General features: G+C 50.5%; 1 protein-coding gene across 1 annotated transcript in view; it reads left to right on the top strand.

Moving 5' to 3' along the window:
- Window positions 1–10,342: 10,342 nt before the first annotated feature.
- GFOD1 (glucose-fructose oxidoreductase domain containing 1) overlaps window positions 10,343–12,412 on the top strand; it is a 105,115-nt gene continuing 103,045 nt past the window's right edge. The window contains exon 1 of the mRNA XM_046005167.1: window positions 10,343–11,292. Within this exon, the coding sequence (XP_045861123.1) occupies window positions 11,040–11,292 (253 nt within the window). The 5' untranslated portion in view covers window positions 10,343–11,039. The remainder of the gene's footprint in view (window positions 11,293–12,412) is intronic.

The following is a 12,412-nucleotide window of genomic DNA, read 5'->3' as shown; positions in this document are numbered from 1 at the left end:
CCTTTAGCTCAGCCCTAGGTCGGTGTTCTACCTAAGGGTGGCTAGACAAGGTCTTGGTTCTGTAACCAGCCTTTCTTTTAGTTCCATGTGAATCCTTGTGAGCCTGGATTTTTCTTTTAGCTAGGAACATGGTCACCAGTATTCACTGAGGCAGGAATTTGGGGGGGACTTCTCTCTAATTTTCTTAGTTTGGACTCTCGTAGACAAGGCTTTTCTCCTTGGTAAGTGGGGACCCCATTGCTTATCTTCCTCTTCTCTCTCTGACTGTGATTTTGCCCATTTACGAGTGCCACTCCACAGCCAGATGACATCCTTCCAGTCAGGACACAGCAAGCACTTCCCAATCCCTGTGGAGAGGGGTGGGCCAGAGGGATCTCTCAATCTGCTTGAAAGATGATCTCTCCTCCCTCAGGGCATCCAGCTGCCCACAGACAGGTCACCCCAGCTGCATGAGACCTTCCTTATTTTACCCCAGTGTGCTGTGAAATACTATTCTTCTGTGTATCAAGATATGAGAAAGGTAGGAAAGGTCTTTGAGGGGTCTAAGCTGAAGAGAAATTGGTTTAATTTGTTAGCCATGTTCTCAAGTTTAAGGCTGTACCTGATGTTATTTCCCAGCCATTAGCTCCTAGCCCTCTGCCCCTGCTCCTAGCCCTTTGTTTAAAACTTGGAGTCACGTCTTGGCTGTGTGTGGAGCGAAAAAGCAAAAGGTGAGTGTGTGTGGCTTGGGCGTGGGGGAAGGGGAGGTGGGGGAGGGTGGGAATGGGGACATGAAGAAGGACAGCTGGGTCATTGTGGTGGTAGCGATAGCTGGTGAGAGACTCCAAGGACGAAAAGAATTCCAGGAAAACTGGGGCTGTGGCTCCCATGGGGACTGTCTGTCCATTCTCCACTGCTTACTATCGAGGATCAAAAATTACCTTAACTGAGGCAAGGAGCATTTCCAGTTCCTTTCTCATACCTCACCACCTCTCCTCTGCTTCCTCTCCACCTGTCACCCGGTTTGTGTGTGTCACTCCCACAAAACTGGTTTCCTCCATGATTTTGCTTGGCCCACACTCCATCGCAAGTACCTGTTTGCTTGTCTGATGCACAAAGCTACGAGCACCCTACGGGGCACGATGGAGTCTTCTAGCTCTATATTCCCAGGGAGCAATTCAGACCCAGACAGAGCAGGCAGCTGCTGTGCACAAACCCAGTACAGGCTGTACTTCGTGTGCCAATGTTCAGCCACTGCTCTGAGCTGTGGGGGCTGCTATACCACCCCACAGCCTTGACCTCTCCCCCAGCTCTCCCAGGCCTGACCATGACCCAGGAATAATGTGTTGATGCTTGATCTAGCAGGGGACCATCAAGCCCGTGCTTCAGGGATATCGATGTTTGTTTGGACTGGCTGGTGCCCATGCTACACCAGATGTTCAAGAAGTTTACTATCACCCTTGGATGAATGAATGAGTGAATGGCTTTGGTTCCCTTCTATTCTCATTATGATTGACATGTTCTCTCCACCATCGTTCTCCCAGGCCACACTTTGCCCCTGATCACCTCTGCCTAAGAACAAGCCCTAGGTCTCTCAGCCCTTTGGGTAGCCCTCCATTGGACCACAGAATTACAGAGCCAAAGCCCATGTTGTAGACTCACTGTCCAGATATGAATAGTTCAAATGATTGATTTGGGGTTCTGTATGTTGCCTTAATTAATAAATAGGAGAGACATGTTTAAAACGGAGGATATATTGTTTTATGTGCCTACTCTTTAAGCCAGAAATTGAGGGAGTGGAATAATGCTCTTAATTTGGAATTGCAAAGGCCATGTTATTCTCTCTCCAATAATATTTACTTTCTGCCAGACTGTTACGAAGGTTATTTTTCTGGTGTGCTCCTCTGTGTGTATAAGCAGCGTGTTAATGATTTGGGATGCTAAGTAGTTTTCCTACATCCTTATTGATCTGTCCAGAAAAAGCACCATAGTTTTTTTCTGTTTATTTATAGAGTAATTATATCACCTGCCCCTATGTCTTCACATCTAACTGAGGCAGCAGAACATTTCGTAGCATAGTGTTCTCCTAGAGAGACTGGGAAGACAGGAAGAGGACAGGTGCCCTGAGGATTTTCACATGTCAAGAAGGAAAGTTCTGTATTTTCCATAGGAGCTATGATGTCCAAACCCCTTTGTATTTACTTTAAAACCATTTCCATAGTCTAAGAGCCACGGATTTGGTGATAGTGTCTTAAACAGTGGCTCCAATTCTCTTGGCCTGGTGAGTGACCCAGGAAAAAAACAACAAAAAAACCTGTTGCTGTACAATCTAGTTGGGTGACTATTACTTCTGGTATTTCAGAGGACTAGTAAAACAGCTAGATGCATTTGGATTCCCTCCTTCACTGGGTCCATTGACTCAGAGTGTGAGTTGCGCATGAAAGAAACTTCTGAGCATGTGACCAGAACTAATTGTTCATTTAAACATTTAAATGCCTTTTTTTCTTTATTTTAAATGTAAGGGAAGTACAGAAATATAGGGCAACTTGGTTTTCTTTTCATTTCATACAGTATTTCTTCCTAAAAATAGAGAGTTGTATGCACAATGAGGGGAATTGTATACTTAAAAATAGTTAAAACAGTGCATTTTATATTAGTATATTTTACACCAACAAAAAAAGACAAAAAAGACATAGTTGTAATATTATATATGCAACATGGTTTTGGCTTTTTATTATTTTTTTTTAAAAGATTTTATTTATTTATCTGACAGAGAGAGTGAGAGAGCACTAGCAGGGGGGACAATGGGGAGAGAGAGAGAGAAGCAGGATCCCCGCGGAGCAGGGAGCCAGATGCAGGGCTTGATCCCAGGACCATGGGATCCTGACCTGAGCCAAAGGCTTAACCAACTGAGCCACCCAGGTGCCCCTGGGCTTTTAAAACACGACATTATGTCCTGAGCATTTTCCCATGCCATTATGTGATATTAGAAATTGTTTTACTGGGGCGTCTGGGTGGCTCAGTTGGTTAAGCGACTGCCTTCAGCTCAGGTCATGATCCCAGAGTCCTGGGATCGAGTCCCACGTCGGGCTCCCTGCTCCTTGGAGAGTCTGCTTCTCCCTCTGACTTTCTCCCCTCTCATGCTCTCTCCCTCAAATAAATAAATAAAATCTTAAAAAAAAAAAAAAGGAATTGTTTTACCGCCTACATGATTAACTTATCCTTTCAACAAGGACTTACTGTTTCTCAGGGAGGTACCAAGCACTGTTTCAGGCTGAAATAGCCATAAATGAGGCCAACGAGACCCCTGGACCCAAGGAGCTTCTATGCCAGCCAGGGGAGACAGGCAGTGGTGGAGAAAGCAAACTCATGCAGACTGTGGAAGTGCTGTGGCCGCAATGAACCCAGTGGTGTTGGGAAGCAGCCAAAGGGTTTGCAACGAAGAGCTACCAGCCTATGGTGGGGAAGGCGAGACATGACCGTTGAGCCCAAAAGCCTGAGGAACAAGCCAGCAGGTGAATAAAGGGCTGAAGGACAGCATTCCCGGCAGAGGGAACAGAAAGTGAGGTGTCTGGAGGCCGGAGAGAACCAGGCAAGACGGAGGAGGAATGAACAGGAGGGGCGGGTGCGACTGACACAGAAGCCTGACCCTTACCTCGAGGATGAGTGGTGTCAGTCAAGGGAGGTGCAGGTGAGACAGGGACGATGGCAGCAAGCCCCAGGTGACAAGCATTACACACCTGGGGCACTTACTGCGGCCTGAGATTGTCAAACCACTTCTCTTATAGAAAAGAACCAGGATGGGGCCAGGGTGCGGCCCCGTATGCAAGCCAGACTCAGAACAGAGGGCCCGAGGTTCCAAAAAGCACCAATGAACTGCCCGAGTCGTCTGCTAGTATCGACCAATCAGGACGAGGCCCTCCCAACCAATCAGGACGAGGCCCTCCCAACCAATCAGCATGAGGTTCTTCTAACCAATCAGGACGAGGTACTTTTCCTCCTTTCTCTCATTAACCTATTGGACCTGTGGGATCCTGAACAAGAACTTTTTCTACTGAAGCAGCACTTCTTTGTTGGGCGGGGGCGGTTATCCTAAGAGCTCTGTGTTGGTTCTCTGTCTTCCTTCAGCTCCATCTGTGGCCCCAACAAAGCCTTGCCTCTGCAGATGGTTCGTCCCGGCCTCTTTTCTATCCATGTTGGGCCCAAGAATCTGATTTCTGTAACCGAGGGACAGAGCCGAGAGTCCCCCAGGCCGTTTTGAGGGGTTTGGATTGTATTGAAGGTGCAAGAGGAAAACAGTGGAGGGTTTTCATCAAGATGACCAATGCTTTAATTTTTATTCATTTCTGTCTTTTTTTACATAGTTTTTTAATTGAAGTATAGTTGATGTATAATTTTTTAAGTTTAGGAAATTTCCTAAACTTAATTATATATAGATATAGATATAGATATAGGTATAGATATAGATATATAATTGACATATAATGGCCAGTGCTCTTTAAAGCTCTGAGGGGCGCCTGGGTGGTTCAGTCAGTTTAGCCTCCGTCTGCCTTCAGCTCAGGTCATGATCCCAGGGCTCCTGGGATGGAGAGGCATGTAGGGCTCCCTGCTCAGCGGGAGGCCTGTTTCTCCCTCTCCCTCTGCCCCTGCTCATGCTCTCTGTCTCTCAAATAAATAAAATTTTTTAAAAAATTAAAAAAAAATAAAGCTCTCTCTGCTTACTCAGGGGTGGGAGGCAGTAAGAGTGTGAGGGTCTGCCATGTTAAGAGGCGACGGCAGGAGCCCAGGGGAGAGATGACAGTCACAGAACCGTCCCATGCCCCTGTCCCGAGGAGCACAGTACAGGCTCAGTACTGCTTTTTCTGACCTGTACACAGCTCAAGGGAATCCCTGCTCACGGAGCCTGTTGACCCTTGCTAGGGGAAGGCGAGAAAGAGGAGAAATGCCAGCATGCGTCTCTTCTCCAGAGGGCAAAGGGCTGTGTTGTCAGGGAAAAACAGAGTTTACATTATCTATCCTAAGTTCAGGGGCTTAGTGGTAACAGACGATGATTTTGGAGCCTGGTGATTTCAGTCAAATGCTTGTCTTTATGACCTACCTCAGGCACGTTAACTCTGTGTGTGTGTGTGTGTGTGTGTGTGTGTGTGTGTAGCAGTTTCCTTCTTTGTAATAAGGGGGATAATTGTACTTAACAGAAAAAGCTGTGAGGAGTGAATACAGGCAAAGTTTAGAGCCTCATGTGTAGCAAGCACTCAATAAATGGTAGTGATTATTAAAAACACCCCCCCCCAAAGAGTTGAAGGTAGAACGATGAATGGGTAATTTTTAAAACTCTATTAAGGACAAGTTCAGGAATAAATTTCAGCATTATGCATACTGGAGCTGCTTAGCAGTCATTTGGCAAAGTTATATTTCTACTAGGAGCAAAAGAATTTCATTCTACAATGGATTAAGATTTATAGGGATGTTGGGTATTTATGGATACCCAACGAAAAATAATCAAAACTTGTTTTTATGTTGTATGAAAAAGAATAAACAAATCTAACTAGATAGCAGGATTTTCTTATTTTTCATAAAAATAATATAATAGTTCTAAAATTGTGGAAGCAAATAGACCAAATTATTTACAGTGGCTACATAAGGATGGAGAGATTAAATCTTATTTCTGACATTTCCATAATATGTATAAGTGACTTGTACGATGAAAATATATAAAATTATCATTAAACTGAGTTAATATGAGAAGAAAATCCATTTTATCATCATCCCAGGGCTGTGAATAAAAACATGAATCCCCACTATTTTTATTTCTATAAAAAGGTTGAGAATGTTCTCTTTGGAGTCACATGACGATCATCTTAAATGACATTAAAATAGGCCTCAAATCTTCACCCAAATGCAAATGGTAGAGATCGGCAGATAAATCACGGAATGAGGGGAAAGAAATTTTTAGGCTTATTTTCAGAATCATTTAAAAGGCTAAAATGTCAGATTGTGTCAGGATTCAGTTTCCGGGTTTCAGAGGGTCTCAAACAAAGAATATGAAGAATAAACACCCCAAAAAGAAAGAAATAAATAAACTTCGTGCAGGTACCAAAAAAAAAAAAAAAAACAAACAAACAAGAATAAACACCAGATATTTGTGAGGGTATCATGTGCAAAAGCACTGGGGTTCAAAGGTCCATGTTATCAGAAGCTCAGGATCGATGCATCCTAAGAGCCATCCTCCTGTGCCCGGGACTGTGAACCAGTAAGACACAAATGTATAGCCAGCCTCCCCACCAACCACAACCTGGAACGTCAACTTTTTCTCACTTCCCACGTCCGATTAGCTACACGGCCAGGGAGCCATCATCTTGTCACAGCAGAGTGCCTGCATCTTCACTCCCATGCCTGTGCCTTCCTTCACTCTCTGGGTATTGCAGTGGTCCCCTTGCCGGGCTGTGTGGGGTGCACCCCCTTGCAATTCCCCTCCATGACGGAGCCTGAGTGATGATTCTAAAATGCTAATCTGGGGGTGTCTGCCTGGCTTAGTAGGTAGAGCATGCAACTCTTGATCTTGGGTTTGTGAGTTCAAGCCCCACCTTGGGTGTAGAGACTACTTGAAACAATTTTTAAAAAATCTTTAAAACTGCTGTCTGCTTTACATCTTTTAGTGATTGTCCATCATGTCCTGGCCTCTTCCACACAAATCCTTCTACCTTGAGTTAGCCTATTTTTAGCCTCCTCAGTCTAGAACCTTCTCCCCTCTATAGTCTAGCTAACAACTGCAGCAAGTCTTTCAAAACCTGGGTCTAGTGCTTTCCTCTCTCTGCAAGTCTTCAGAGGCTCTCCATTCTGATTGCAAAGCCTTCCTCTGCTCCCAAATCACCTCCTGCAGGTTCCTACCATGGCATGAACCATACTGTATTGCCATTGTCCGTTCATGTTTCCAATCAACAGGTACCAGGCATAAGCAACCTGAAGGCAGGTGCCCTGCCTTACTCAGCATTGCCTCTCCAGGGTCTAAACCATTCTTGCACATGGCACTTGGCACAGTTCTAAGCAGTTTATAAATATTAACTCAGACGCTCTTCATAATATCACATGGTTATTAGAACATGTAAACATTTGTTCAACAAATGCATATTGAGTGTCTAGCAGGTGCCAGATCCAATTTTAGGCACTTGGGATTCAGAAGTGAACAAGACACACAGACTTCTGATCTCCATGGCTTTATAATCTGTTGAGGCACATGGGTGATAAACAGATAAACAGATATATATTATGTTGTGTGGCAGTGAGAGGAGATATAAAGAAAAATAAATCTAGACAAAGGAATGAAATGTGACAGTGATGTCACTGTAGCCAGGATGGTTGGGCAAGGCAATCTGAGGAGGGGATATCGGAGCAGAGACCTGAGTAAAGGGGGGAGAGTGAGCCATGTAGATATGTCAGGGTAGAAGGGGTGCATGCAGAGGAAACAGCAAGTGCAAAGGTCCTGAGACACAAAAAGGCTCTGAGGCCACTGTGCTGGAATGCAGGTGGTGGGGTGGAGAGCTGTGGGTGAAGAGGTGTCCAAGGCAGGGGGTTAGCTCAGGCAGAGGTTTTTAGGCCATCCTGAGGCTGTTGGAGTTTATTCACTGGTAGGTGTCAAACCTGGTGGGACACATTTGGACTTACCTTTTAAAGGTTCTCTCTGGCTGGGACACCTAAGCTGTACTGTTGGTTCAGCATCTGACTCTTGGTTTTGGCTCAGGTCCTGATCTTGTGGTTGTGAGATCGAGCCCCATGTCGGGCTCTGCACTCCGTGTGGTGTCTGCATGTGATTCTCTCTGCCTTTCCTGCTCATGCTCGCTCTCTGTCAAATAAATATTTTAATATTTTGAATACTAGAAATTAATTAAATTAGATTTTAACATCTAATATTGTAAATATTTTAAAAAATAAACATTTACCCTGGCTGCTGTGTGGACTGCAGGGGAAGCAGTAAGTGTGCAAGGAGTCTGACCAGCACAGAGGTGAATGTTGTGGTCCAGGCAGTGAGGATGGTGACCCCGAGTTCCCACCACGCAGAGAAGCTGTCAGACTCTCGATGCATTTTGCAAGCTCAGCAGACAGGCCCTGCTGATGCTCCACGTATGTATGTAAGAGAGCGTATGTAAGAGAGCGTATGTAAGAGAGGAGCCCTGGATGCCTCCATGGTTTTTGGCCAAATGGTGGGCCGGCGGTGCCATTTGTTGAGATGGGAATGACTGGGGGAAAATCGGTTTGGGGGGAAGGTTGGAAATGAAGCCTTTTATTTTAGATCCATATGTTTGAGTTGCTGCCAGGATTTAGTTTTGTCTTCGATGAAATGGGGATGACGTTTGTTTTATGCATTCGATGAGAATCAAATGTCATTTTCTTTTGCTATTACATAGATGTCAGGTTTATTTCTACTTACATAGAAGCCAAGAGTAGAGTTCCCTTTAAAAGAACACAAACCAGCTACCTCTTCCTGGCTAGATATTACTGCCCTCGTATAATTGGCTCTCATATCAAGAACCGATGTTGTAACACACCTTCTCCATATTTATTTAACATTTATCTGGCGCTTATTATGTGCCAGATGCTATGCTAAGGACCTTAGAGAAATAGCCAATACAGTCCTCCAAAAGCCTTTGTATATGCCATTATTACCCCGACCTAGCAGATAGAACGGTGGCCCCAAAAGGGGAAGTAATTTGCTTAAGGTCCCATGGCTAGTAAACAACAGAGAGGAGAGTGAACTCCAGGTACTCTGGCTCTGGTTCCATCCCCAATGCCAACTGCCACATCCCCAGCTCCAAATGAGTGGCTGCCATCGCTGCCATCTGACCTGGCCTCGTGTGCAGCGGGACGGTGCCTCGTGTCTGATACCACTGTCTGTACCCCTTGCCCCTGTCCGCGTTCCTGCCTCGGTTCTTAACAAAAACATCTGCTCAAATGAAGCCTGTCAGTACAGATGGCAATACTCCTTTTGTCTCAGATCTTCTCAGGCTGCTGGCAGCCACTCAGAGCACTCAGTGTCCTCTGTGCTTTTCTTCTAACGCCCTAAGGTCAGCCACCTCCCCCCATTGCAACAAGCGAACCTCTTTGGTATACTGCTCTCTCCACGCTTCCGCCTCATTGCCAGTTGTTACAAGCGGTTCTAAATGCTTGCGTATCACGTTTTCCACTCCCGTGTTGAAGCAGACCATGTGCCACGGTGAGCTGAGGAACATGCCCTGACCCCTGACCTCTCAAGCGACTTTGAGCTGGAAGCCAAGTCCCGTACCTTTCAGCTTTGGGTCCCGCATCCCGGCACCAAGCGGGCACAAAGTGGACCTTCGGTGAATATTCATTTATTTAGCAAATGCTTAATGAGGGTTTACTACCTACCCGCCGGGTATGTGCCCAGGCAGGAGCAGAGGGTGGGGTGGGGGTGGAGGCTAGGGAATGGTGGGGGGGAGCGGTGTAGGGTGGCAAGCGGCGAAAGAAGTCAAAGCCAGAGGTCGAGTGACCTGGCGGTTTCTTCTGGCCAGGGCTTCCTCTCCGTCTCAAAGCCCAGACGTGCACACACGTGCGGCAGCCGCTTGGGGACCCCACACCTAGCGTCTGCTCAGGCGCTGGCCTCGCGAGGAAAGCAGAGCTTGTTAAGCCTGGGAAGAAGGCGACCGGCCGATGCTCCCACTGCGGGAGGGGTGGCACAGGACTGGAGCAAGCTCGCTTGGAGAGAGAACTCTCCAGCTCACAGCCCAAACTCTGGAGCCATGCCTGGATTCCAAAGTCAGGCCTGCGGCTTACCTATCGTGTGACCTTGCGCAAGTCACTTACCCTTCCCGGGACTCAACTGCATCATCAGGTAAAGGGGGTTGCACCAATAACCTTAAGTTGGTGCAAGGATTAAGAGGGAATGACTGAAAAGCGTCCCTACTGTGGTTCTCTGCACGTAGGAAAGGCTCCTGCTGCGCTGCGCACACCCCGCTGAGCCCCCTCCCCACCCCAGACTCTCCGGGGGCGAGTCGCCCACTGCCCGCTTCCCAGGGACTGATGACCCGCCCAGTAGGGCGCGCCGGGCACTGATGGATTTATCTGCCTGCTTGGGGCGGGGTTTGGGAAGAGGCAAGGGAGGGAAGGAGGAGGTGAGGGCGAAGAAAGGGAAGCCACGAAGGGACCGCGGGCGCTCGGGGCGGGGCGGGGGGAGGAGCCGGGCTGGGTTCCTGGGCCCCGCGCGGCGCGCACCGGGAGCCCGCGGCGGCGGGGCGGGGGCGGCGCGCGGCGGCCAATGGCGCGCGGCGCTGCGGCGGGGGCGGTGCGGCACCACCCCGGGCTGCTGACAGCCAAACTCCCCAACTCCGCCCTCGTCCCCGCGGGATCCCGGAGCCCGAGCCGGCCTGGGGCCGAGGCCGCCCGAGCCGCGCCGCGAGCGAACATGGCAGCAAAATGAGGAGGCTGGCGCCGGGTCGTGGCCTCCCGCGCCGCGCTGCAGCTCGAGATCCGCGCCCGGCGCCCTCCGAGCCGCGTGCTTAGCCGGCCTCCTGGCGGCCGCTGGATTATTTCATTCCGAGCCGAGGGCGGGCGAGAAAGGGGACCCCGCAGCCGCGCGGGTCGGTGCTCCGGCAGGCTGTAGAGGCTCGTGCGTGCGAGTCGCCGGCTGCGGAAACCACGAGGGAGAGAGCGGGTCGCCGGAGCTGCGGAGGCGCGGACGCGGGGATGAGCCGGCCATGGGGCGGCCGCGGCGGGGCTCGCGGAGTCGGCCGGTGCTGCGGCGGAGGTGCCGCCTGAGCCGGGGCTCCGCAGGGCTTCGGGGCCTCGGGCGCCCCGGGGGGGTCCCTGCCGCCGCCCCCGGGAGGGACGAGAGCCCCGCGTGGCGGACACTGCAGCAGACGCCTTACTGAGGCGCCCCGAGCCTGCTCCGCCCGCAGCTCGGTGCGCTCTCGGCACCCGGGCGCCTTGCCCGGGGCACGGGCGGCTGGCGCACCGCGGCGAGCCGGGTGCAGGACTGGCTAGAGGGGTGTGTGTGAGCGTGTTCGATTGGAGATCTGAGCTAAAGCAGAACCCGGCGGACCAGAGCAGCCATGCTTCCCGGGGTGGGCGTGTTCGGCACCAGCCTCACGGCCCGTGTCATCATCCCGCTGCTGAAAGATGAGGGCTTCGCGGTGAAGGCGCTGTGGGGCCGCACTCAAGAGGAAGCGGAGGAGCTGGCCAAGGAGATGAGCGTCCCCTTCTACACCAGCCGCATTGACGAGGTGCTGCTGCATCAGGACGTGGACTTGGTGTGCATCAACCTACCGCCGCCCCTCACCAGGCAGATCGCTGTCAAAACCCTGGGTGAGCGACCCCCTTCCCTCTCCCCTCCAGCTCCTTCCCTCCCCTGCTGCTTTTCTGCCCTCGCCCCCTCTGCATCCCGGAGGCTTTACGAGGCATCTACGCCGGCCCGGGGACCTGAGATGCCACATGCCACTCGGAGCTCCCTCCTTCCTCATCCCCGGCCTTCCCTGCCTCTGCGCTTCTCTCCTCCCTTCTGGCACCACCTGGACGCGCCTTCCCACGTGCGTGGCGCGGAGGCTGGAGGAGGCGTGTGTTCCGGGGCTGGCGACGAGGCGGATCCTCTGCTGAGGACTGGGCAGGAGTCGGTCTCAGGAAGAGAAAACTAAGTCCGCAGCTGTGCCTGTAGTGCCCCAAGTGTGTGCGTGGGTGCGCGCCTGCGAGAGGCGAGTGCGCGGCCCAGGAACGCCCGAATAAGGGGCCCCACACGTGGGGCGGATTTTCCTGGGGGCGGTGGACTACCTGACGGGTAGCAGCTGTGGCGCCCTGCTAGGCGGGTTTGCTGCTTACTGCACTTAGTTTGGTGTGAGATGAGAATGTGACGTTCAACCGGGATGATTCCGCCTTCGCCGTAAGCGAGGATGGCGGGAGTGGTTGGATGGGGGGTGGGGGACGACTTCTAGGGGGGTCCTGGGTCCGTAACCAGCAGGTTTGACAAAACCACCAGGGGGATTGAACTGTCGAATGAGGCAGCTCGGGAATTGGGGATTGTCTTCTGCGCGGGTTTGAAATGATAGATCTTAAAGGGGGGGTGGGCGCACTAGTTGCGGAGGCAGGGGTGTTTTGCGTGGGAAAAGGCCCAACGCAGCCAGTTTCACGTGGGAGCATGCTGTAGGCTCTCCTTAATAACCGTCAGGAATGTTCCCAGGCCTGAGGTTGACAAGCAGGTTGGGAATGATTTCACCGCCCCCTCGCCATCCGGTCCCCCCACCAAACCCAAGCCGTCTGAACACTCAGAACTCTGGAGCATCGGCGTCCCTGCCCTGCCCAGAGGAAACAGGAGCGCATAGTTTGTCCACCAGCAGTTCTTGTACGTACCCAAGACAGTCCCAGGAATACTGCTCACTCCTTACTCTCCCAGGAAATGGGACACCCACCTTTCAAAGCTGGAATTTTTATTGAT

Source organism: Meles meles, chromosome 5 (genome assembly GCF_922984935.1).
Source record: "Meles meles chromosome 5, mMelMel3.1 paternal haplotype, whole genome shotgun sequence".
Lineage (NCBI taxonomy): Eukaryota > Metazoa > Chordata > Mammalia > Carnivora > Mustelidae > Meles > Meles meles.
The sequence above is the reverse complement of the archived record's forward strand: the minus strand, read 5'-3'. Positions and strand labels throughout refer to the sequence as shown.